Source organism: Calidris pugnax, unplaced genomic scaffold (assembly GCF_001431845.1).
Source record: "Calidris pugnax isolate Ruff unplaced genomic scaffold, ASM143184v1 scaffold251, whole genome shotgun sequence".
Lineage (NCBI taxonomy): Eukaryota > Metazoa > Chordata > Aves > Charadriiformes > Scolopacidae > Calidris > Calidris pugnax.
Genome location: NW_015091133.1, coordinates 1,590,005 through 1,613,252, shown reverse-complemented (window position 1 = coordinate 1,613,252; position 23,248 = coordinate 1,590,005). Strand labels below are relative to the sequence as shown.

General features: G+C 44.8%; 1 protein-coding gene across 1 annotated transcript; it reads right to left on the bottom strand.

The window, feature by feature from the left end:
* Positions 1-11,644: 11,644 nt before the first annotated feature.
* On the bottom strand, positions 11,645-22,914 carry PRSS35 (protease, serine 35). Its single transcript, XM_014958528.1, has 2 exons — positions 22,861-22,914; positions 11,645-16,104 (listed from the first exon to the last, which is right to left on the bottom strand). The coding sequence occupies exon 2, from the start codon at positions 16,078-16,080 to the stop codon at positions 14,836-14,838; it is 1,245 nt and encodes a 414-aa protein (XP_014814014.1). The 5' UTR covers positions 16,081-16,104; positions 22,861-22,914; the 3' UTR covers positions 11,645-14,835.
* Positions 22,915-23,248: the final 334 nt, after the last annotated feature.

Below are 23,248 nucleotides of genomic sequence, written 5' to 3'. Positions count from 1 at the left end.
ACCTCTCTGGGCAGCCTCTTCCAGGGCTCTGCCGTCCTCAAAATGAAGAAGTTCCTTCTCATGTTTAGGTGGAACTTCTTAGGTTCAAGTTTGTAAGATGATGAACTACCACTCACTGAGTTGCCAATGACTGTTTGCAACGTTACCTGTTTCAAGGGGCCAAAACTCAGTGTGAGGGCTTTTTCTTTGCCAGGTACATGCAGTAATTGCCTTTCCTGCATCAGCTTTGTCAATTTCTACAGCCCTTGGTCCTTGGTTAGTCTTCTATGGCTCTGATGGCCAACAGCTCTGTGCAAGCTCTGTGTGTCGCGCTTGATAACCTGTGAGGAAATAGAAGCCTGGACAGAAAGCAAACTCGGTTGAAGAGCGAGAAGCTTGTGGGCTGTGGGAAGCAGGACCAGTGTATTGCCCCAGTAGGCTGAGCATGGCTAACCAAAAGTGACTCTTCTCCTCACCACAGAGGAGTTAGAAAATCTGGCTTGCGAGGAAAACAAGTGGTTGTCTCCTGGCCTGTAGACAAGAACGTGTTCTTGTTATCATATGAGTTTTATCATGCAGGCATGAACCCATCTGTGTCCTGCTATGACTAACCCCTTCTCAGCACAAGCGATGGAGGAGAGTGGGTGGGGAAGAGGCTCCCATCTGTGGGAGGGAGAAACTGTCTCCTTCCCCTGTGTTTTTCTTGAGGGCAGGACAGGTTTCAGAGAGCTGATGTGTCCCTTACCCAAGCTCTTGCTCTTCTGTCTACTGGCTTTTGTAGGAGCTGGCATCTCTGGCCACAGGAGACTTTTTAAGCTCCTGCTTAAGCCTTGGGTGCCTTAAGGAATGGTAAATACCTGGAGAACGTGAACTCAGCTTACTCAGTAGAGAGGTTTGAGCAAAAAAACCCCAATGTGTTCCTCAGAACTGACTCATTTTTTGAATGTTTGGGGTTAGCGATGTCTCCTACTCCTCTTCCCTATTCATCATTATTTTTAATTGGCTTTATTTGAGGATGTGTTCCTCAGAACTGACTCATTTTTTGATGTTTGGGGTTAGCGATGTCTCCTACTCTTCTTCCCTATTCGTCATTAATTTTAATTGGCTTTATTTGAGATTTTTTTTTTTTTAGCTGTGTTTTATAATGTATGCCTTTCAAAATGCACCGTAGCTTGAGCTGAGGGCTTCTGGATTGATGCTGGTTTTGCCCCAGGTGAAAGGCTGGGTGGTGAGAACTTTGTTGTTGTTGTCTTCTAAGATCCTGGGTGCCACCTTAGCATTTCAGGCTGTTTGCAAAATCAGGCTGTTACCCCAACTTCCATTCTTAGGGTAACTGCAAAGGCCAGAGACTTGCCTTAAAAACCAAGCAGGAAAGTCCAGAGCAAGAACTTTAGCTTTAGGGGAGGGGGAAAGATTTACTTTGTAAAAGCAGTTGAGACTCGGGTAATACGAGGTGCTACTTTCCAGTGGGTGACAGCATCTGGTTCCTGAAATGCCCAGTAGCCACAGCTGACATTGATTTGTCTTTTTGGCATGAATCTTTGCTCCTGCCCCTCCTTTCCCATCTCGTGCCTCAGAGTAAGAGCTGCCTGCTCAGGCAACTTGTTCTGCATGGGAAAAAAAAAAAAAAGTATGTCCCAATAGCACTTAATGCCTAGAAAATCCAACTGAAACTTCCAGTGGTAGAAGTAGTGGCAGTGACATAAAGATCATACACCGAGCTAGTGGTCCAGTTCTTCTAGAACATGAAATATAAATTTTATTTAAAAAAAACTTTTTTTCCCATGTATTGCTGCTGCTGTGAGCAGTGTGGGAAGTGGCAGACGCCGAGTGGTGATGAGGGGACAAAATAAGAATTTCAGCGATGGGATTACAGAAGGAGAGAGGCTGTACATATTTCAAAGCAGCCAGCACTTGCCTTTTATTTTTCTGTTCCAGATCTTGGCTCCTAAAGCTTCATGACCACTTCCCTTAATTAAACTCTGCAAATGATGTGGGTAGCAAAAGCCTGATGCTTGTTCTGTTGCCCTGGCTGCGATTATAGGTGTAAGAATAGTTGCCTTTGGGAGTTAGCAAAGGTGGTAGAGCAGAAGCAGAAACTGAAGTGAAGAAATGTTTGTGGGTGTGACATCCACTGCATGGACTACAGCGAGCAAACCTCCTTGCTGGCAGTTTAGGGGAACTTGTAAAGGATCTGATGAGTATCTGCCCTGCAACAGCTCTGGAAGGCACCTACATCCAAATGGTCATGGTTGAACATAGAATCAGAGAATGATTCAGGTTGGAAGGGACCTTAAAGATCATCCGGTTCCAACCCCCCTGCCCTGGGCAGGGACACCTCCCACCAGACCAGGTTGCTCCAAGCCCCATCCAGCCTGGCCTTGAACCCCTCCAGGGATGGGGCAGCCACAGCTGTGGGATGCCCAAAATGTTTTGCTCTCTAAGACACGGTCCTTGCCCAGAAAGGGAGAGGATCAAGGCAGCATTCAGTACAGTGTAGCTAATGTTTAAATGACACAAAAGCTCCAGTGGCTCCATCTGCGTACACGTCACCCAGCAGTGCATCTGGGTTTGTGCACGGGCTGTTTTTAAGCATCCTCCTAAACTTATGTGAAATTAAATTAGGCAAGTTATTTGGTGGTTAATTCAGCCACTTATTTTTTTCTCTCTCTAAAACTTCCCTTTCTATTTTAAAATTTCATCTGCATATCTTGGATTATCTTCTTACTACCACAGTCCTCAAGTTCACAGGTTAGAGAGAGTTGATTCCCATTTATTAACAGAGACTGTACAAAAGACAGCATTCTTTTTCAAAGTAGCATAAATAAATTACATATTGACAGTAAGCATTTTCTGTTTAAATGCTCAGCTATTGTTTAGGCAGGTACAGAGTAATTTATAAAAACTAATGTTTGTATGTGTACAAGTCTGTACACGCTTCTTACTCTGAGAAACTACTAAGTAAACCTCTTTTTCCAGAGCAACTCTATGATCATGTTATTGGAGCACAGCTAATACTCATTTCCACGTTTGCTTAAGCCTTCTTGATTCCTCCAGAACCTGGCATCTTCCCTTATCTAGAAGAAGCACACCTTGTGGTTCCTAAATGAGGTATTTATCTTCCAAAGATTTTTAAACATAGTCTGACGGATTATGTTCTTGATGGTTAGTAAGATGTAACATTAGGCTTTGGTTGTAACATTAGGCTTTGGTTTTTATTGTGTGTACAAGTCTGTACACGCTTCTTACTCTGAGAAACTACTAAGTAAACCTCTTTTTCCAGAGCAACTCTATGATCATGTTATTGGAGCACAGCTAATACTCATTTCCACGTTTGCTTAAGCCTTCTTGATTCCTCCAGAACCTGGCATCTTCCCTTATCTAGAAGAAGCACACCTTGTGGTTCCTAAATGAGGTATTTATCTTCCAAAGATTTTTAAACATAGTCTGACGGATTATGTTCTTGATGGCCTGGCCTTGAACACATTAGGCTTTGGTTGTAACATTAGGCTTTGGTTTTTATGAAATCAGTACAGTTAAATGGAATTTAGAAAAGTATTTCACTGTTCCGTCCACCCAGAAAATAGCATTTTGTATCCAGGATTGATTTCCCCAGGATTTCAGGATCCTGGCAAACATTTCTTTGTAATAAAGTAGCTTATGTATCTGTTAAAATATTTGGCTTCAGGACTGATCATCAAAATCAACTCTAATCCTACTCTCAATTTAGCCTGCCTTGTGGATTTTTCAGACAAGTCCTTTTTTTTTTGCCAACAGATGTTGAGGGCTGCATTTAGGTTGGTTGTGCTCTTAACAGCTTTTAGAAATACCTCAAAGAATTTGCTAAGGGATCACTTACAACCTCCATCTCTCTTTGGATGAGGAGTGTACGATGAGAAATGGGAAAATCATCTATATTTCATTCAGATGCAAATTTAGGAGGAAGAGAGAACTGCAAGAGAATTGCAAGCCCCGGGGAGCTGCAGTGATTCATCCCACAGACACTTTCTCTCATTAGCAAGGAAAAAAAAAACCCATCTCAAGCCTTCAATGCTGTCTTGGCTGTAGCTTTACACCTTTGGGGCTCACGTAGGAAGAGCCCTCACATTTTAAGTAAGTAAAACACCAATGTAGCATTGCAAGGGGTTGGTTGGTCTGGAAATCTTAAAATGAAGTAGCTGCTCTCCTGGATGAACTGTTTACGGTCCAGTTCAGCACGGTTTGCCTGAAGAGCCTGTCGTGGATGTCATTCTCTCATTTAATGACCTTTAAAAGAGCTGGCAGGCTTACAATATTATTTTTCTAGTCGTACAGTTCAACTTGCCAGCCAGGCCTTGCCATTTGAGACTGAACTTACGGTGGCTGGAAACTTTAACTGGTAAGTCCAGTATTTTGATAGATCTGCCAGAGATGGAGGAGAGATGCAGCTAAAATGAAGTCATTTTTCCCTAGCCAAACCGAAGGGCTGAGCTGATCCCATCTACTCTGCACTGGGACAGGCTGTTGGGTGAAATGTAATATTTCTCTCTCTTGCCCAAAGCATTTTATTGCCAATATCAAAGTTCTATATGACTGTGCACGCTGTTTCACTTAAAAGTTGGCTCTCTAATGTAGGTAAATAAGACCAACACCACTTGCTGCAGTCCACTGAAAAGGCAGTGCATTCAGAGCACATGAAGTTTCCACTTGAAGACCACTGGGCAGGATCTTAAGATAGAACAGAAAAGAGAGAGCCATCAGCAGAAGATTGATCATCATTTGAAGACCACTGGGCAGGATCTTAAGATAGAGCAGAAAAGAGAGCCATGTACTCATCAGCAGAAGATTCATCATCACAATCACCACTGGGAGCTACTGCCTTTGGATTGCCCCAGGGCATGTAGCTCTACCTGCTGAATCTCCAATTCTGTAATTGGTGGAGCTGCCTAAGAAGCCCTCTGCTGAGAGGAGAATGGTTTTGGCATCCCACTAAATTAAAAACAAAACACCCCCCCAAAAAAAACCCTAATTGCTTGAAAGTTTTTTTTTTCCATGTGCTTAGTCAGTAGGTAATAGAAAATAATCACATTGTCTTTCTGTAATTGGTGGAGCTGCCTAAGAAGCCCTCTGCTGAGAGGAGAATGGTTTTGGCATCCCACTAAATTAAAAACAAAACACCCCCCCAAAAAAAACCCTAATTGCTTGAAAGTTTTTTTTTTCCATGTGCTTAGTCAGTAGGTAATAGAAAATAATAATTTTGTCTTTTGAAGAATAGCTGTGAATCTTGAAGTTATTTTAGCAATTATCCCAGGGAGACCTTACAGCAGCCTTCCAGTACCTGAAAGGGGGCTATAGGAGAGATGGGGAGGGACCCTTTATCAGGGAGTGGAGTGATAGGCTGAAGGGGAATGGTTTTAAACTGAAACAGGGGAGATTTAGATTAGATCTCGGGAAGAAATTCTTTGCTGTGATGGTGGTGAGACACTGGAACAGGTTGCCCAGAGAAGCTGTGGCTGCCCCATCCCTGGAGGGGTTCAAGGCCAGGCTGGATGGGGCTTGGAGCAACCTGGTCTGGTGGGAGGTGTCCCTGCCCAGGGCAGGGGGTGGGAACTGGATGGTCTTTAAGGTCCCTTCCAACCCAAACCATTCTGTGATTCTATGATCTTCTTCATAGGCAACCCTGTTTCCCACCGGTTTTGTATCTCTGAGCTGTATCTTTATCATGTTTCTACCAGGATATATTTGGTTCTGCAGTGACGTTGCCAGACAAGCCTGAAAATTTATAAATTGGTTTCAACTTAGGAGGAGGGTTCTGGCTTCTAGATCTAGAAATGTGATGTCTAAAAATACTTGCCTTGAAGCTTAGCCTTTGCCAAATTAAAAAAAAAAAAATAAAATAAAAATTTGAAAAGCTGCTTTTTGGCCTGGAAAAGTAGGTGGCTGCACATGTATAATTTTGGCTCCATGTGTGGGCTTTGACCAAAGTGGTAAGAGACGAGCACACAAGGGCCAGCAGGGGCTCAGCAAACAGGCTGCGTGTTCAGTCCTGGCTCTACCTTGCGTGTTAAAAACTGGGCTGGGTACAGGGATATATACAAAGAAAACATGGAGTTTCCTAACTCTTCCCAATATTTGCAGTCCTCTAAATTTATGCTGTTTAATGGTATCAGTCCTGGCTCTACCTTGCGTGTTAAAAACTGGGCTGGGTACAGGGATGTATACAAAGAAAATACGGAGTTTCCTAAGCTCTTCCCAATATTTGCAGTGCTCTAAATTTATGCTGTTTAATGGTATTGATGGGGGAAAAAAGGCAGGTGCTCTTCACTCTATATACTGTGATATAAAGGCTTTACCTCTTCTGTAGGGTCGTGATTTTTCTACTTTGCAAATGGTGCATGAAGAAATGCTGCAGGTAAGATCTATCTACAATGGCTATAGCTTTTCTTTTCCAGGCTTGGTCCTTGGATTAGCCCTGGAAGGCTGTGCTGCTGCAACGAGACATTACCTTGGGTGCAGGTTTAAATCACTGGTGGGATAAACCTCACCCTCAGCCGGCCACCGAGAGGGTCCCTGCCGAATTTCCCCAGGTCCTGAGCAGATGTGGCTCCCACAAAGGCACATCTCCCTGCTGGGGATCATTCCTTTTTTGTTTGAAACTGCTGTTCCGGTGGATCTCGCGAGGCCATGGGAGCTGCTTACAGCCCAGTTAGAATAATCTGATTAATAGCATCATTTTTTTTTTTGTTATTTTTTGCAGCCAGTTGAAATGAAATTAAGCTTCCCCTGGAGAGCAGCAGCATGTGTGTGTCTAGGAGACCAAACCCCGTGGTTGCTGCTGGGGTCCAGAGCCTGTGACCTCTCCCTCAGTCCACATCCTTGGGAGGACGGGGCAGGCCAGGGCAGCCCGGAGCTGTTTTGTAAGGGGCATCACGAGATGGTTCCTCCAGCTGGCAGCGCGCCTCCGCCTTGACTCAGAGCTTGTGAAAGCATTTCCCAAGGCTGGCTCCAGACTTGGATGCCTTGTTTGGGAGCTGTGAACGCTGCTCTGCTTGCAGTGATCCGCCTTTAGTTCTCTGTTTGCAGCTTGTTGCCTTCAACAGCACTTTGTAGTGGTTCCTCTTGGGGAGAAAAGCCCAGTTGCTCACTCTGTAGCACCAGGGGTTGGGCATGATTTGTTTAATTTAATTTTAATTGTTTGGTGTTTAAGTAGAAAACGAGGTGAAACCCCAAAGCAGGCAGAATTAAAAAAATTAAAAGATGGCATTAGCAACAGGGAGAAGGCAAGACAGACAAGGGGGAGCATGAGATGAAGTTGCAAACAGCGCGTTAAAAATAGCTGAAGTACAAAGAGAGAGACTGTCACCCTTCTGAAGGGCAGGACCCTGGGGAAGGAGGGCGCAGTGGGACTGTGAAGATGCTGTGGTCCATCGAGGCGCTGAAGGAGAGGCTGGAGGAGCCAAGGGGAGCCCTACAAGGAGACACACACACCCCCGTGAGGTGTAGCTCCTGGCTGGGGACCTGGCTGGCACTGTCCCACTCAACCAAAGAGCTTCCTTACCTGGAGGGGGGATGGGATGGGATGGGATGGGATGGGATGGGATGGGATGGGATGTGTGGTGGAAGAGACACAGCATGAGATTCACAGGACAGGGCATGTCTGAGCCTGTACATCCATGATGGGGATACTGGGCCCAAGCCCACCACAGCTACATTTCCACTGAGGTCTCTGCATCGGAGCAGGGGGATGTCTTCATCCAGTCACCTCCATCCCTCGGCAGTGTGTGTGCCTGATGTGAAGCTGTTTGAAGACTGAGGAGAGCAGTGCTGCTGGTTGTTCTTTGACCACGTAACTCACCGCAGCTCTGGAACACATCCACATCCTGCACAGGTGAGCATGGCACAAAATCCCATACGCCACGTGTAGCTATAAAGTCTCCCCGTTGCCTTTACGTGCACATAGTTTTCAAAATATCCTTGTTTTCCTTAAATAAAAATATGGTCCTTGCCTTAGGGTTTACTTTTTAAATTTATTTTTTCTTTTGCATGACTAGTGAATCCCCTTTGGGGTAACTTAGCGTTCTGTTTTGTGTGTCTGTTGGGAAGTCCCTGCTGGCATTGGAGGACACGTTGTACCCCCACCACTGAGCGGGTCGGTTCCCTCCTGTACAAGAGCCAACAATATTTAGCTGATGAGTTAATCATTGAAGAGAAGGCAAAGAAGTGTAAAAACTAGGGCTGCCTTTCACTGTAGGAAAAACAGAAATCATGTTTTCTTCCATTCAGTAAGGCGCTGTGGTTTTTCTTGCTGATGATGGTCTTCACCTTTGCCTTCTCTCGTCCTCTTCTCCCCCTGGAGCTTGTCCTGCTTCAGGATGCCCACAGAGATGTATGGCCAGAAAGGGTCCTTCGCCGTGTGCCACCTCCTGGCTGCTTTGGTCTCTGATTAAAGCAAAGCTGAAAACCCTGCATTTAATCCATAACGTTGGAAATTCAACTGGAGGGGAGGGGTGGGAGAATGCTGCAACTGCAGCCAAAGGGCAGCTGAGTAATTTGTCTGAAAAACAGCCCAACTTGGTTTCATCCAATGTTTTCAAACTCTTACACATGGAAAAGAAGTAGAGCCATAGCAACTGCAGTAACTGTGGTGTGTACATAACTGCCAAGAGGCACAATCTTTGTAAAATATTTGTGTAGCTTTTTTAGGATATCTCATCTTTTTTCTTTGCGATAACGTCTGAAGGGCAAGCCACGATCAAGGCTTAGAGACATATTCCAAGTAGGAGGAATGAAGGGTTTGTCAGGAATATCTGCATAATAATTGGCATAAGGTGCCACTTCTTTGGTGGATTTGAGTTGCTGTCGTGTGGTGAAGGCCTTTTGAGCAGTTGTTAAAGACGATGGGAACTGGAAGGATGATGGGAAAATGCCTGCACAAGGAATTGGGCTGTACTGGAACATTTTAGGGCTGAATAGATTTGGACAGGATTCCGGTTCAGGCTCCCCAGAGCCCATGGGAATGTGAGACCCACAGCACGTCCTGGAAAGTATCTTCCATGGGAGCAACCACATCCCCACCAGTGGCTTGGCTTGGCCTGCAGAGGACGTGGCTGTCACCCCTGGGGCTCTGTCTGTGTTCCCTGGACAAGAAACATTCCTCAGGCACCAAGATGTTCTCCCAGAAGGTGGCAAAAAGTAACGAAAAGACTTAGATCCTGTTACCAGCCCCAAATGGCCTTTGGTCCAGGTGATCCTATTTATTCCCTGGTGGCCCTTAATCCTTGCCTGTATAAAGACACCAGAGCTGGTGGGGAAACCCTTGCCCAGACCCTCGTTAAATATTGCCTGTATTAGACACACAGTTAATCACTGCCGCAATCATTTCTAAACTTTCCATTAAATACTTCCAGCAGCCTCCCATCCTTGCCAAAAATCTCTCCTTTTACTGTCAGGGATCAAATCAGCACCAATTTCAAGGGCACAGAGTTAAGATAATGCTGAGAACCAAGACTGTAATATTTTACGACCTTCTAATTTGGCCTGGTTCAACAGCTCTCTGGGGCAGAAAATACAACAATAGCTCATAGCAGAAACAGAACTAATTACTTATTTCAGAACTAATAAGTCATGGCATAGTCTGTGAGTCATTTCCTTGCTGAACCAACTTTTTTTTTTTTTTTAACTCATCAAATTTGCTCATGGAATCATTATCTTGAACATAGGAGTAGACAGGGAGGTTTTTTTTTCCCAGAACATATTTAAAGAGACATTAATATCTTGTAAGAACACGTCCCAGATGATTCACTGACACCCTGTTAGAAGCATTTAGAGAATGGGGTTTGCGTAACACCACCAGAGCTAAAAACTACAGCATGACAGAGGAAAAGAAAAACAATAGAAAACATTTATTGACATAGTAGGTGCACGGTATAATATCTTCATATAGCAAAGGTTTGCATTTGTTTTCCCAACTGAGTTGTCATTTTGTGCAGTTAAAAATATGATAAAAACACACTTTTTGAAGTTTGCTGTCAGTCTTTTAAAAAAGTTCAGAATATTAAAGAATCATCAAAGCTACCTCTGGAGGTTTTTTTAACCTAAATGCTATCTGACACTGGGAGCAAAAGGCTGGTGCAACAGGGACACAAATATACCTCCAAATCCTTTGAGATTAATGTGCAATTTTAAGCTTTCAATTTAACAATATTCTTTTTTTTTTTTTTCCCCCATTCATTCTTTAATCCAGGAATTTGCAGATGGAAGTAGCTGCCATATTCTGTCCTCTAAAATTAGAAGCAGTTGATTTTATTTCTACAAAGATCCCAAACACAAACGGAAGATAGCTGAAAAAATTTATTGGCTGGAATTTGTAGGTACATGCAAAAAATGGAGCCAACGTTTAACGGCTTCAAGATTGAGATTTTTGTGTTTGTTGGTTGGTTTTTCTTTTTTGTATGGTTTGGTTTTGTTTCCAGTGGGGAAGAGCCTTTACACAAATCCCCCAAAAATGTCAGGTTTGAAAAACTTTGAAGGGAAAGAAGCTCCCTTCTCTCATACCACTCGTGGTGACCTGGTGGGCTGGGAGGTTCTGCCCACCCTTCTGGCCAGGACATGGATCTGCTGCTTCCCAAGGACCCTCAATGAGCACAAGTGTAATCCCTGGGATTTTGGGCAGGGATTTGAGGTCTGGGTCAGAAACCCCTCTGCCTGCCTGTGGTCTCTGCCAGAACCTGAGCCCTCTCACAACCCTTTCCCTGCTGCTGTTGGCTGGGAAGAACAGCCTCATCTTTAACAGCCAAGGGAGGTTGTTGGTGTAACTTGTGATTTTCACATCCTAATTTATCCTGTTATGCCTTTACCAGCTGCCTGCTCTTCCTCACGATAGGGCCCTCTGCCACCTTGCAGCCATTTCATCATTTTCACACTTTCTTTACCCTTTGCCATTCCACCTCCATCTTCCTGGTCTTCTGTACCATCCACTTCTCCTGCTCTCTCTCTTTCTGTGTTAATTGCTGTTTGCTCCCTTAGCAGCAGGACAGGAGGAACTCCCCAGCTGCTTCTCTCCTCCACAGGCAGATGAATTACTTTTTGACTTAAGCCACATTCTGTGCTGATTCACACTTCATAAATCTGCAAAATTTGGATGGAAAATTATGAACGGAGTCAAGGAGTTTCTTTAAGGAATTTTTAAAGGGTTGGGTACTCTATACCTCATATGACAGAAGTAATTTTGGTACCTAACACTGTGTTTTCCTTGTGTTAAGATATTACAAACTTAAGACACGAATTTTTCACACTGCAGATAATCCCCTTGACTTCCACTCTATGTCTCAGAGCCCCAAATTAAACACACACACAGATGCCCCATAGAAGCTGGTCTGGGTGTGTTAATGGTTTGTATCTAAGGTTTCTCTTTGGCCAAGGGAAAAACTTACTTGTTAACTTTACAAATTGGTAACCCCAGGAAAAACTTACTTGTTAACTTTACAAATTGCCGGTAACCCCGGAGCAGAAAAGGGATTTGACTGAGTTTGTCTTTCCTAAAGCCAGGAATACAGTTAAGGAAAATGATCTACCATAGCATCTCTTACAGAAAAGTATTAGTACTGAGGAAAAGAAGGGATGTACAGCCTGGTACTTAAAAGAGGGAAAAATCCTTTGGGGATTTTGGGCTCTGTACAGAGCAGAAAAGGGATTTGACTGAGTTTGTCTTTCCTAAAGCCAGGAATACAGTTAAGGAAAATGATCTACCATAGCATCTCTTACAGAAAAGTATTAGTACTGAGGAAAAGAAGGGATGTACAGCCTGGTACTTAAAAGAGGGAAAAATCCTTTGGGGAAACATCCCAAGGGCTCTGTACCCTTCTGGGTTGGGAACCCAGCCTTGATGCTGCTGTCCTAGAGAACGGCAGATCCGATCTCGTATTTTCTCATTGATAACTAGACACGAAATGCAGGGGTTTTTTGAGGAAATCTGAGATGAACACAACTCAGAAATTCTTGTCCCATTTGTACTGGTTGGTACCAAAAGCTCTGCGTGGGACATTGACCTCCCGGGGTTGTGCGTAAGAACTTGATTTATGAACTCTTTCAGAAGTCCCTGGAGTCATGATGCCTACATAAGGCATGTCCTTCTCTATTAGGCCAAGTGACAGGCTGAAACGCTGCCTGACATGCAGATACAACAGGAATAGCATTTTATCCACATCTTCTTGTGCCTGCATTCCTTTGCCTGAAGGCCCTGACCCAGTCAAAATGGCACACGCTCTACAAACCCGTATATTTGCATGTGTTTGTGCACGTGCACCCAGGCACAGAGGCTTGAGTGTGTGTATATATATTTTTTTTAATTTTGATTAATTTTCCTGTTGCTCTGGGCAGCCTCTTTAATCTCTTAGTACCATAAAATGAGGCACTGAGCATCTCGTATTTATCCTCTGAGGATAAACATTTGTTGTCAGCCTGGTATGAGAACTTCAGGTTGTGGCTGAGGTATTTATAGCAGATGACTATTACAAGAAGACCATTTGAAAGCCAACATCGACATTTTTCATTCTTACCTTGTCCCTGATTCCCAGACTAATAAAGAAAATAGATTATATTTCTGCTCCTAAGGAGAACACGTAAATAAGACTCACTGAAACAAGGAATTTACTAAGACACCTTATCTTGATCGGTTTTGGACCCAAATCAACAGTGAGAACAATTGTAAGAGAATCCATAGACCTAGGCTGGCTGGTATTGGGTTACTGATGTGGCACCTTATTTATCACAGTAACTATGGAAAAAAGGCACTTAAGAAAAACATTAGAGAGCCAACTAAAGAATATTGTAGGCCCATTGCATAGAGCGAGAGTATTAAATACTGGAGTGAGGGGATTTAGAATTACTGTCAGCAAAGCCATACGTCTTAATAGAGATGTTAACAACAATAAAAAATAATTAACCTTAAAATCTTAGACATTAATTTCTAAACTTTAAAAATTATTATTAGTTTTCTGCAAACAATCACACAAAATAACAATAATAAAAAAGTTAAGTGTTCCCTGGAAAGGCTGACGTTAAAAGAAATAGTTTTCTTTTAGAGTGAGATCTCTTCCAATTAATGAACTATTGTTAGAGTTATAGTATGTAAGCAAGTCTTAAATTTTTATGCTTTGGCAATAATATGACAAAGAAAGTTGCCTGCACATTCAAAGTGTCAGGTTTTATACTTTCAATCATCTACAAAAAAGTGGGTTATTAGAAATGATCTTATTTCATCAAAAGATACTACAAGCATATTTTAAAGATACCAACAAATAGTTTTTTAAAATCTTGTTGTTTTTTTTCTTCTGCACAGGAAGAAAATGTATTTTGGTCAGCATAAACTTATGATCAAAAAATGAAATATTTTGGTAGTGAATGATCTTAAAAGTATTGAAACTCAAAGGGTATGACTGGAAATATACAGTATCATTTTATGTTATTAGATTAACGTTGCACCGTAACAATCCTGTGTGCTTCAAAATCTTGATATAAAATAAAATATATAAACTTGTGTAGCAATCAACAATTTTTAAAAAAGGTGATTTGTGTTTAAAGGTGTGTAAAAGTCAAGCTCGCTTTGTGTTTTCATTAAATATATGGTTCAGCAAACATATTGAACCAAATTACTTGAGAACTACTGCTGCTACCTAACAAGATATCTGTAATAAGGCACAGGATAGTACTTCTACCATTCAGAAGGTGGTATCATTTAGTTGGGAGAAATTTTTAGTTTAACCTTATAACTCATGTTGAGCTGGAGTCTGAATATGACAGGATTAAAACTACCCAGTTTGCAAAACTGTAAGAAGCCAAACTAAAATACTGCTTTCCATCTCCCAGTCTAATACATACTGTCCTATCTACGAAGCTGAGCTCGTATAAAAGTAATTTATAAAAACTGCAAAAATTTGTTAGCACCCAAAAAAATCTATCGTCTGTGAAGCTCTAAATGATTGTCAAATAGCCACTTCAGAAGTCAGTGACTTCTCCCAATGGTTAAGCTAAACATTTGACTAGAAACTAAACCTACAGCTGTCCAAATACTAACTGGAATGCAAATGCATGTGTTTAAGACTTCTATAGCTTCTCAAAGAAGATTTAAAGGCATTAAATTATGTCCTGATGTTTCTTCTTCTTCCAAACATGGAAACTTCTCTGTTCATTAATTTCTTTTTGCTGTTTTTACTGAGCTATGAAGTGAAACTGGTCTTTAAGCTCTAAGCCCCAGCTACAGAAATTTGGGATTTCCATGGAGGTGTTCCTGCAGCAACCAGAGGAGGAAGTTTTCCAGACTGATGAGCACGAACTAGACTGCTGCTTCTCAACGTGGAGCTGTGGTCCTTAGAGAATGCCAAAATAATGTCTTGGTCTCAAGCAGTTCTCTGGATCATTCTGTGCATACAGTAATGCGCTGTACGCACAACTTGCATTTGAAGAAGTGGAACAGAACCCTGAGAAAAGCAAATCCATTGGAAAAATAGATACTGTTTAATAATAACGGTTTGAGATGTTTCAATCCTTCCCTTGGAAAAAAAAAAGTCAAACAGGTGTAGTCATTCTTCTTTTTTTTTTTTTTTCTGATATGAATAATTTGAATTTATCACAATTGCAAACATAAATAGAGTTGGGGATTTTAAGTGCATACCTAGGGTTGATTAGAATTAGAAATGCCTTGTTTGACAATGCTACCCATCCCCCAGCAATTCAGCGTTCCTCGAGTCACCCTAACGTTACTTGGGAGCCTTGAGTTGGAAAAACGTCCTGATGTGGAGCGATGTTCTTCCAGCAGATCTTCGGCAGACCTTCGCTCCGCGGTGATAGGGGTGCTAAGTGAGTCAGGGGCAGCTCTCTTCAGCCTTGCGTGCAATTCTCATCGTTCCCGTGTATCCAGAAGCAAATCTGGGCATATTTGAGAGGAGTGATTCTTACTGCTACATTATAATCCTGCTGTTCACCGTTGACGTCCACCCATTGGTGGCCTGAGTAGACAGCAATGATCTTGCGCTTCCATTTCTTCTTGTTTGGCTCCTTCAAACGGAGATAGACGCCGGATCCAGTGGAGCCGGGCTCAGCGTCGCAATACTGATAGAAGAGATCATTGGACTCATCAGAAATGCTACAAAACCTATAGACCAGCTGCCCAGATCGGTCATTGTCAAAACCTGAGAAGTGGATCATGCTCCCAGGCATCATTTTGATTGTCGGGCTGATTCCCAGCTCCATGTATTTCCTTTTGTGGGGACGCTTGAGCTCAAGAACAGCATAATCATAATCCAGGGCGATATCCCCAGAAACACCCTTAAACCAGCCTTTGGGGATGTGGGTACTCTTCACCCTGGTCCACTGGAAGGAAGGCATGCCATCTGAGGTCTCCTGCTTCCTCCCAGATCTCCTCTGCTTTCTCCCACCACCTCTGGACCGTCGCCTTAGTTCTGTGGCACCTTCGGGCTCCTCTTGGGCTGCAGAAACTTCTCTCCTGCTTCTTTTAGCCCCTTTGCGTTTCCTGCCATCACCTCTGGATTTCGTCTTCATCAGGCCCACCCTCAGTCTTTTGCTGCCCTTGACATAGTCCTTCCCGTTGTGCAGACAGTGGGCAGCTGTCAGCACGTGCCTGGGGGAAATGAGGATGCCACTGCAGCCGGTGGAGATCTTCACGGCTGTGTTGAAGGGGAAGTTGGTCATGAACCGCTTGTCGTAGATGCTGAACCTACTGTCCGTTCCGTAGATCTGCCTCTTCTTTCTCGAAGACCTTGGCGTGGTGGTCGTGTTTCCAGCTGGGTCAAGCCCCAGGCCGAGGACATTCACTTCAGTCAGGGTCCGTGTCCCGTTTTCAAAAACGGTCTCATAGGACAAGAGGTCCTTCAAGTCAGACAAGCTCGGCACCGGCAGTTTTCTTTGACATTCAATTCCACACACGCTGTTCAGCTCTAATTTGGTTTTCGCTTCAAATTTAGGGCTGTCAAGGGAGAAAGTTTTTTCACTCACGATCTGGGGAACCTTCTTTAAGTGCCAAGTAAAATCTTGTTCAGTTTCTGTTCCATTACTGAGACCCAATATAGGTATGAAACATATGAATAGCAGTAACACGGGCTCCATTTTATCTGTTTTGTTGTTTTTTTCCTAAAACAAGAAAGAGAGATTTGAAAATACGCGTTGGAAATATACACAGTTATCTCAGCATCTTCAAAATATAATCACGCAATATTAGCACTGACATCAGCGGAACAGAATTTAACACACTGCTCAAAATAGAAATGCCTCAAATATTCCCTGTATGGCCTCTGGTGCTTCCAGCAGCTTCTAGCAAGACGGGCGCAGAAGAGTCAGCCAGCATCCATGCTGAGCTACCTCCTGGAAGGTGGAAGCAGCTGAGTTTCACCTGCTTTTCCCTCAGCGGGGCAGTAATCTGAGTCATTCCACTCTGTACAACGCCCTGTTTTCCCTTATGTCTTTAAGAATGCAATTATGTTTTAGGCTTCTGCTTCTCTTCTCTGTAACTACCGGTTGTAGGTAGAACATGGTTGAGAACCACCAATGTGTTCAAAAGTCGCATTCAAAAGTTGGGATCCAGGCAGAGCTGGACAGAGAGACTGCGCTTGTGAAACCTCAGAACCCACAGGAAACCAGACCAATTGTGCTCTTTCCTGTAATGGCCAAAAAGGAGAAGCTTTAAGTGACCTAAAAGCCACCAACAGTTCTATGTTACCCACCCAGATTCTGCCTGCTATGGAAAATGTTAATTGTTCTCCCAAGAAGCCAACTTAGAAAGATCTCCTTTCCTCTTTTCCTCCCTTCTCCTTTCTTTCAAAGATCTCATTGTCTGCATGTGACAATGGAGCAATTTGGGCACCTAAACAAGATGGCAAGTCCCATTGTTAATGCTTTCAAGCTTCTGCTGCTCTGAAAGGCATGGTCCTCCTGCAGATCCTCTGCTGTGTCTCCCTGTGTGCCATGGCCACCAAACCCTCATTCACTTCCTATGTGTGGGTGTCTGAATCTCTCTCAGGACCTCAGAGAACTTCAAAATCCATGGCTGAAGGGATGAGTGAGGAAAGTAGAAGGTTCCTCACCTAGAGGAGTCTCCTCATTATATACATACAGGAAAGCCCAGCCAAGTAAGAGGGACAAGTCTGCTGACCCTTTTTGCTGCAGGACCCCACAAAAGCTGCAGAAACTGTGCTGTCTGTGCCTTACGGTCACATGTGGCAAGCCCCACCTAGATGGGGTGATGCACCACACAAAGAGCTGATACTTTAAATGGAAAAGACAAAAAGCAGTATTATTCCCATCTGTAGCCTGGAAACAGTAAAAAAAGAATGTAAAATTGTTAGAAGTCTGTGGCAGAGCCAGCAACTGAACCCAGAAGTCTTGATTCTGAGCTCTAATCGTTACTGAAAAGACCATTTTTTTCCTTTGGCAGCAGTGATGTCAGTGACAATAACCAACTACTGGCTGCTGCCGTTGGGAAAGCTGCGCTCCATTCTCATATCCTTCACCCTGATTACATGGAAACCTCAGCTGTGCAGAAAGAAAGGGCCTATGATTAAACTTGAAAAGCTAAGCAATTCCAGGATATGTATGTGGTTAAGCTCTCTGGTTTACACTGTACTGGCAGCCTAAACCAGGGCAAAGATAACCGCTTTCCTTGAGCTTAGTTTAGAATATCAAGAGTGCTGCTCTCCAGTGAAACAGCCTGGTTACCAGCCAGCTAAAGATCTAGCATGAAAAAAAAACCAGAAGAGTATTTGTGCAACACAGAAAAAGTGGTAACATCCCTTTAAAAGCAGGTCTCTAGGAGGACCTGCTCTGCCAGGGAGGGTTGGACTAGATGATCTCCAGAGGTCCCTTCCAGCCCCTTAACATTCTGTGATATAGACAGAGTTCCTGTCTGTAAGAGGTAACAATTATCAATTTTCAGCTAACTCAGCACTAAGGTTCAAACACAGCTTGCTGCTTCTGATGCCAAAATCAGAAGGTGGTTTTGTTTTAGCATATTTTTTGACGCTTTTCACCTTTAACTGCACGGAACATCAACTTTGACCCGGAGTTTACTTACTAGGATATACATAAAGCACATTTTACAATACAGTATAAAGATCCCCACCCTGGCTTTAAAGGACCTCCAAAAATCAGATTTTGGAGAAGATGTGTAAGACATCTGGAGATTCCAGTGACTCACAGACTTAAGCTCTGGGGTGTATGTGGTCATACTAAAAGATACATGAAGGTTTTGAAAACAGCAGAGTCATCCCAGGTGCAAGATTTTGCAGAGAGACACCAGCTGACCATACAAGTCTAGGTGACTCATACAGCAGAAATGCATATACTTGAACATTAACTTTTATATACAAAGTTATACAAAGTTACCTTCAAAGTATTGTTTCGGTTATTGCTCAATTAGTACTATATTTGAAGCTGAATGGTAGTTTTACATATCTATGGGTAAACAATAGGGTGTCAAAATACAGAAATACTATGATGAGAACATAAGAACAGCTTTCCTGGCCTGACTAAAGGTCCACCTGGCCTAAAATCTGATTTCTGACACTGGCCAAATGTAAATGCTCAGGGTAGAGCACAAAAACAGGGCAACCATCTACGTCCCTCCTCCCATGGGAGGTAGCTTCTATAGTGTGAGGAAACCTCAGTGGATTTGTCTTCCACAGTTGCCCGCCCTTCCCTTGAACCTCTATAAAATTTTGTATCTGCAATATTCTGCATCGAGGAGTTCCACAGCTGAACTATATCTTGTATGAGGAAGCATGTCCTTTTCTTTATTTTCAGCCAGGGTTTGGTGATAAATAACGTGATATTACTGTGGAAAAGCTGGTTTCAATTTGCCTTGCCCTAATGTAGCTGTTGAACAGATAACATGGTACTAAGAAACCCAGCTTTTCTGTCAGGGTCTAGAATGCCTTTTCTGTGTTCTTTCCTAGAATACTCCTCCCTTTCTCAGCCCTTCCTCAGGGGCTGGGTATTTGATTTTTTTCCGTAGCTGAATTTTGTGAGCCCTAAGGAAAAGTTCATTCGCTAACTGCTAGTTCATACAGAAAGGCTTAGAGGTGCCTGGGTTGATGTCATTCCACCACGATGGCTGAACTCTTCCCAGCTGGACCCACAACTATCTTTGCTTTATAGAGAGATTTTCTGCAAGCAAATGGGTGGAGTAGTGTGGCTCCCTTCCGCCACTCTTTAAAAAGAAAAAAAAAACCATAACACACAACCCTCAATAGCTGCATTGGAGCCTCCCATTCGAAATACCATAGTCGAGTGCTCACCATTTACAAAGGCAGTCTTGGAAGCCAAGATTTCCATCGTTTATAATGAACCACTTGTTGCTTGTGATGAACTAGCTACACTTGAGTAGAACTGGAAGAGGTCCAAGCTGAGGGACTCGGTGAAAACAGCAATTCTCATTACAGACCAGAGCAGCGGTCCTACTGGGCAGCACTGTCATCGACAGCCACGCACTTCAGCTCTGTTTACAAACCCCATCTCTACCATTTAAGCAAGGCCAGCTTCAAGCACGGGGCAACCTCAGCGGTTGCCATGACCCAGTCCAGGTTGCCAGCAAGGGGGAAACACAGGGGTTTGGTTCCTGTTGCCAGACGATAGGGATGGAAATGGGCAGATGGCTGCAAAGACACCTTTGCAGGGTGAGGGAAGGGCAGAGAGAACCCAGCCTCCAGAGGAAGCCTCTGCAAAGGCTACAAGCTGGAAGCAAGAAAAAACCCTCAGCATCTCACACTTTCTGCCACGCTGTTCTCCGCTCGTCCTCCAAACCCCAGCCTGCTCTGCCCTCTCCTTTCTTTCGCTCCTTTCCCAATCCAAATTTGGGGTTGGCTTGCAATAATTAGAAGCCTTGAGTCAGCTCTGCCCTTATGGTAGGTTGAATTGCTTCAGAGAAGCCAGGAGATGGAAAGTAGAGAGATCCCCAGCCCTATGCAAATATTGAAATTCTCCCTCCCATTCCTAAACTGTTAACAGTGAGGACTCCCTGTCTGGTGGCATTCCAGCTGCCAAGGATATACATATATATATATATATTTACATACAAGTAAAAGTCTTTTCAGTTCTTCTCACTTCTTGCTTCCAACATGAAATCTTTCTGAGTCCACAGGACAAAACCTACCCGTGTCCTAACTCTTCAGGACATCCTTCAAATATTTTGTCAGTGTGACCTATTTTAGTCCAGCGGAATGCGTCTCAAATGCTCAGGGGACGGCTTGTAGCCAAGGAGAACTAGAATGCATTTCTCTTTCAGACTACCCCAGAGTGAATTTACATGTCAGGGTGGCTCAGACAGAAGAAATGTCTGCTGCTGCTACCTGGCAGCGTTTTATCTTGGTCTGTTCAGCGCAGCCTCTGCTCTGGGGTTTCCTTCTCAGAGTAGGAAAGTCAGCACATTTCAAGCTAAGCTTGCAAAATTTTAAATGCGATTTTCAGACCGTACAATATCCGACACAGCTACACTAACCAGCTCCTTTAACTGCTCTCGTCCTTATTCTTGAAATGACCTGAAAGTTGGGATTCGTGGCTCTGCTCTGACAAAGCGAAACATAGAACAGATTTTCACAGAATCACAGAATCTTCTAGGTTGGAAGGGACCTTAAAGATCATCTTGTCCAACCGTCAACCTAACTTTGACAAAAATAGACACCCACACAACAAACAAGGAGCATCATCACTAAACCATACCTCCCAGCACTTCATTAACCCGGCTTTTGAACACCTCCAGGGATGGTGCCTCAACCACCTCCCTGGGCAGCCCATTTCAATGTCTGATAACCCTTTCAGTGAAAAAATTTTTCCTAATATCCAGCCTGAACCTCCCCTGGCGTAACTTGAGGCCGTTTCCTCTCGTCCTGTCGCCTGTGACTTGAGAAAAGAGACCGACCCCCACCTCTCTACACCCTCCTTTCAGGGAGTTGGAGAGAGCAAGAAGGTCTCCCCTCAGCCTCCTCTTCTCCAGGCTGAAAGATTTTCGGAAATCTTGCGCTGCCTGGAAGAAACCGTTGCCCCAACCTTATCCACCACTGCCCTTTTTGCTCCATCTGGGTGCGCTCACTCTGTATATTGGTGCAGAGATTTCCTCCTCCCCTCTGCCTTAGGGAGATAACTCCACTGCCACTCCTGGCTCTGCCAACATCCGAGCGGCCGCAGCAGGCACAAGAAGAGCTAACCCTACACGGCAGGCGTGCCAGCTCCTTTCTGAAATCACACCCGGAGGGGGAAATAAAGAAAAGGGGAGGGGGATGAACGGCAACGGGGACGAGGGGCTTCCCCTCCGCCGGGGTTTTCCCTTTCCCGGCCGCCCGGTGGCGCGCCCCGACAGCCCGGTTACCGGCCGCCGGCGGTCCCCCGGGTCCCGGGCTAGCCCCACGGTAGCCCCCGCTCCTCCCAGCCCTCCCCGCCTCCGGGCTCTTCTCCCCGCTCCTCCCGGTCCGGGGGAGCGTCCGGAGGACGGGAGCGGGAGGTTGGGGTGGAAGGTGGGGGGACCCGCCGGGAACCAGCCGGAGGAACGGTGGGGAACGGGGGGGAGGTTTGCTGGGATGGCCGCTTCTCCACCGCATCGGCACAGAAAGTGATTTTATAGAGGTTTATAGAGGTTTCCTTTAGGTTGGAAAAGACCCTTAAGATCATTGAGCCCAACCCATCGCTAAAACACGTTAAAGGTTTGCTGGGATGGCCGCTTCTCCACCGCATCGGCACAGAAAGTGATTTTATAGAGTCCTTTAGGTTGGAAAAGACCCTTCAGATCATTGAGCCCAACCATAAACCCAGCGCTGCCAAGCCCATCGCTAAAACACGTTAAAACCCAGGGTTTTGCTGGAAAAAGCCGAGGGTTTGGAGAGGAAGGGTTTAACTCTCTTTAGCCATCCCTTGGTCCCGCTTGGCGAGACAGGCTCTGCTTTCCCCCCCACCCCTCCTCTGATCCAAAGGAGTTCCCTGTCTCCAGAGCCTGCAAGTTAAATACCTTTTTTTTTTTTTTTTTTTTTTTGTGTGTCATTCCAAGATCACTCTGCTTCCAGCTGTGACGAATCTGGATAAAATTAGCCTCAATTCCAGAATGAATCGCGCGGGGATGGTAGCGCGAATGCTGAGGGGGTGAATCAGAATTAAAGCCGGGGTTGTTTTTGCGGGGTGAGAGGAGGCTCCTTGATTGCTCCCTGCAGAAGAGTAAGCAAGGCTCTTCTGCACAAGCCCCCGAAAACCCAGTCACTGTGCCCCTTCTTTCCGTCCTCGTGAGACCAGCTTAAAATTAAAAAAGAAGGAAGGAAAGAAGGAAGGAAAGAAGGAAGGAAAGAAGGAAGGAAAGAAGGAAGGAAAGAAGGAAGGAAAGAAGGAAGGAAAGAAGGAAGGAAAGAAGGAAGGAAAGAAGGAAGGAAAGAAGGAAGGAAAGAAGGAAGGAAAGAAGGAAGGAAAGAAGGAAGGAAAGAAGGAAGGAAAGAAGGAAGGAAAGAAGGAAGGAAAGAAGGAAGGAAAGAAGGAAGGAAAGAAGGAAGGAAAGAAGGAAGGAAAGAAGGAAGGAAAGAAGGAAGGAAAGAAGGAAAGGACCAAAGAAACATGTCACGTCTTTTAGTCCTATCAAAAATACATCCACCCGGCTGCAGAGGCAAGAGCTTCATACAAAACCCTCCAGCTGCCGAGGTACTGACATCGCTCAGCCTCCTTGTTTTATTATTATCATTATTATTACTGAAACGACCCTGTAGGAAGAACGGTATCGCAAAAGAAGTTCACCTTTCGGAGGTTGCCTCGGGCTGCCCTGTCCCCCGCACCCCTCAGCCCCCATCCATCCCTGTCTCTCGGGGGGCAACCTCTTACCCCCCCACCAACCCCCGCAACCGGCCTCGGGAAGGGTTAGTTTCGTACCTGGCAGCCCCGCAGGAGGAAGGAAGGGAGGGAGGGGAAGGCGGCCACAGCCCCGGGGAGCGGGCTGCCCGCCCCGCTCCGCTCCGCCGCCCGGCGCCCGCGGCTACTGAAGACGGGGCGGGGGGGAGCGGCCAGGTCTTCCCAGGCGGGGGAGGGGATGGAAAAAGGAAAAAAAAAAAAAAAATAAAGAAAGAAAAAGGAGGCGAGAGGAGGGAGGAGGAGGAGGAGGGCGAGAGGGGGAGGGCCGAGGGCCGAGGGGAACGGAGGCAGATCCCGGTATCTCCTGGGATGGGATGGAAGGGAAGAAGGGCTCTGCCTTGCGGGGCGGGGAGGCGCATCGCCCCGGCAGAGGCTTGCCCCCGGCGCCGGGCGGGGAGCCGGGGTGACC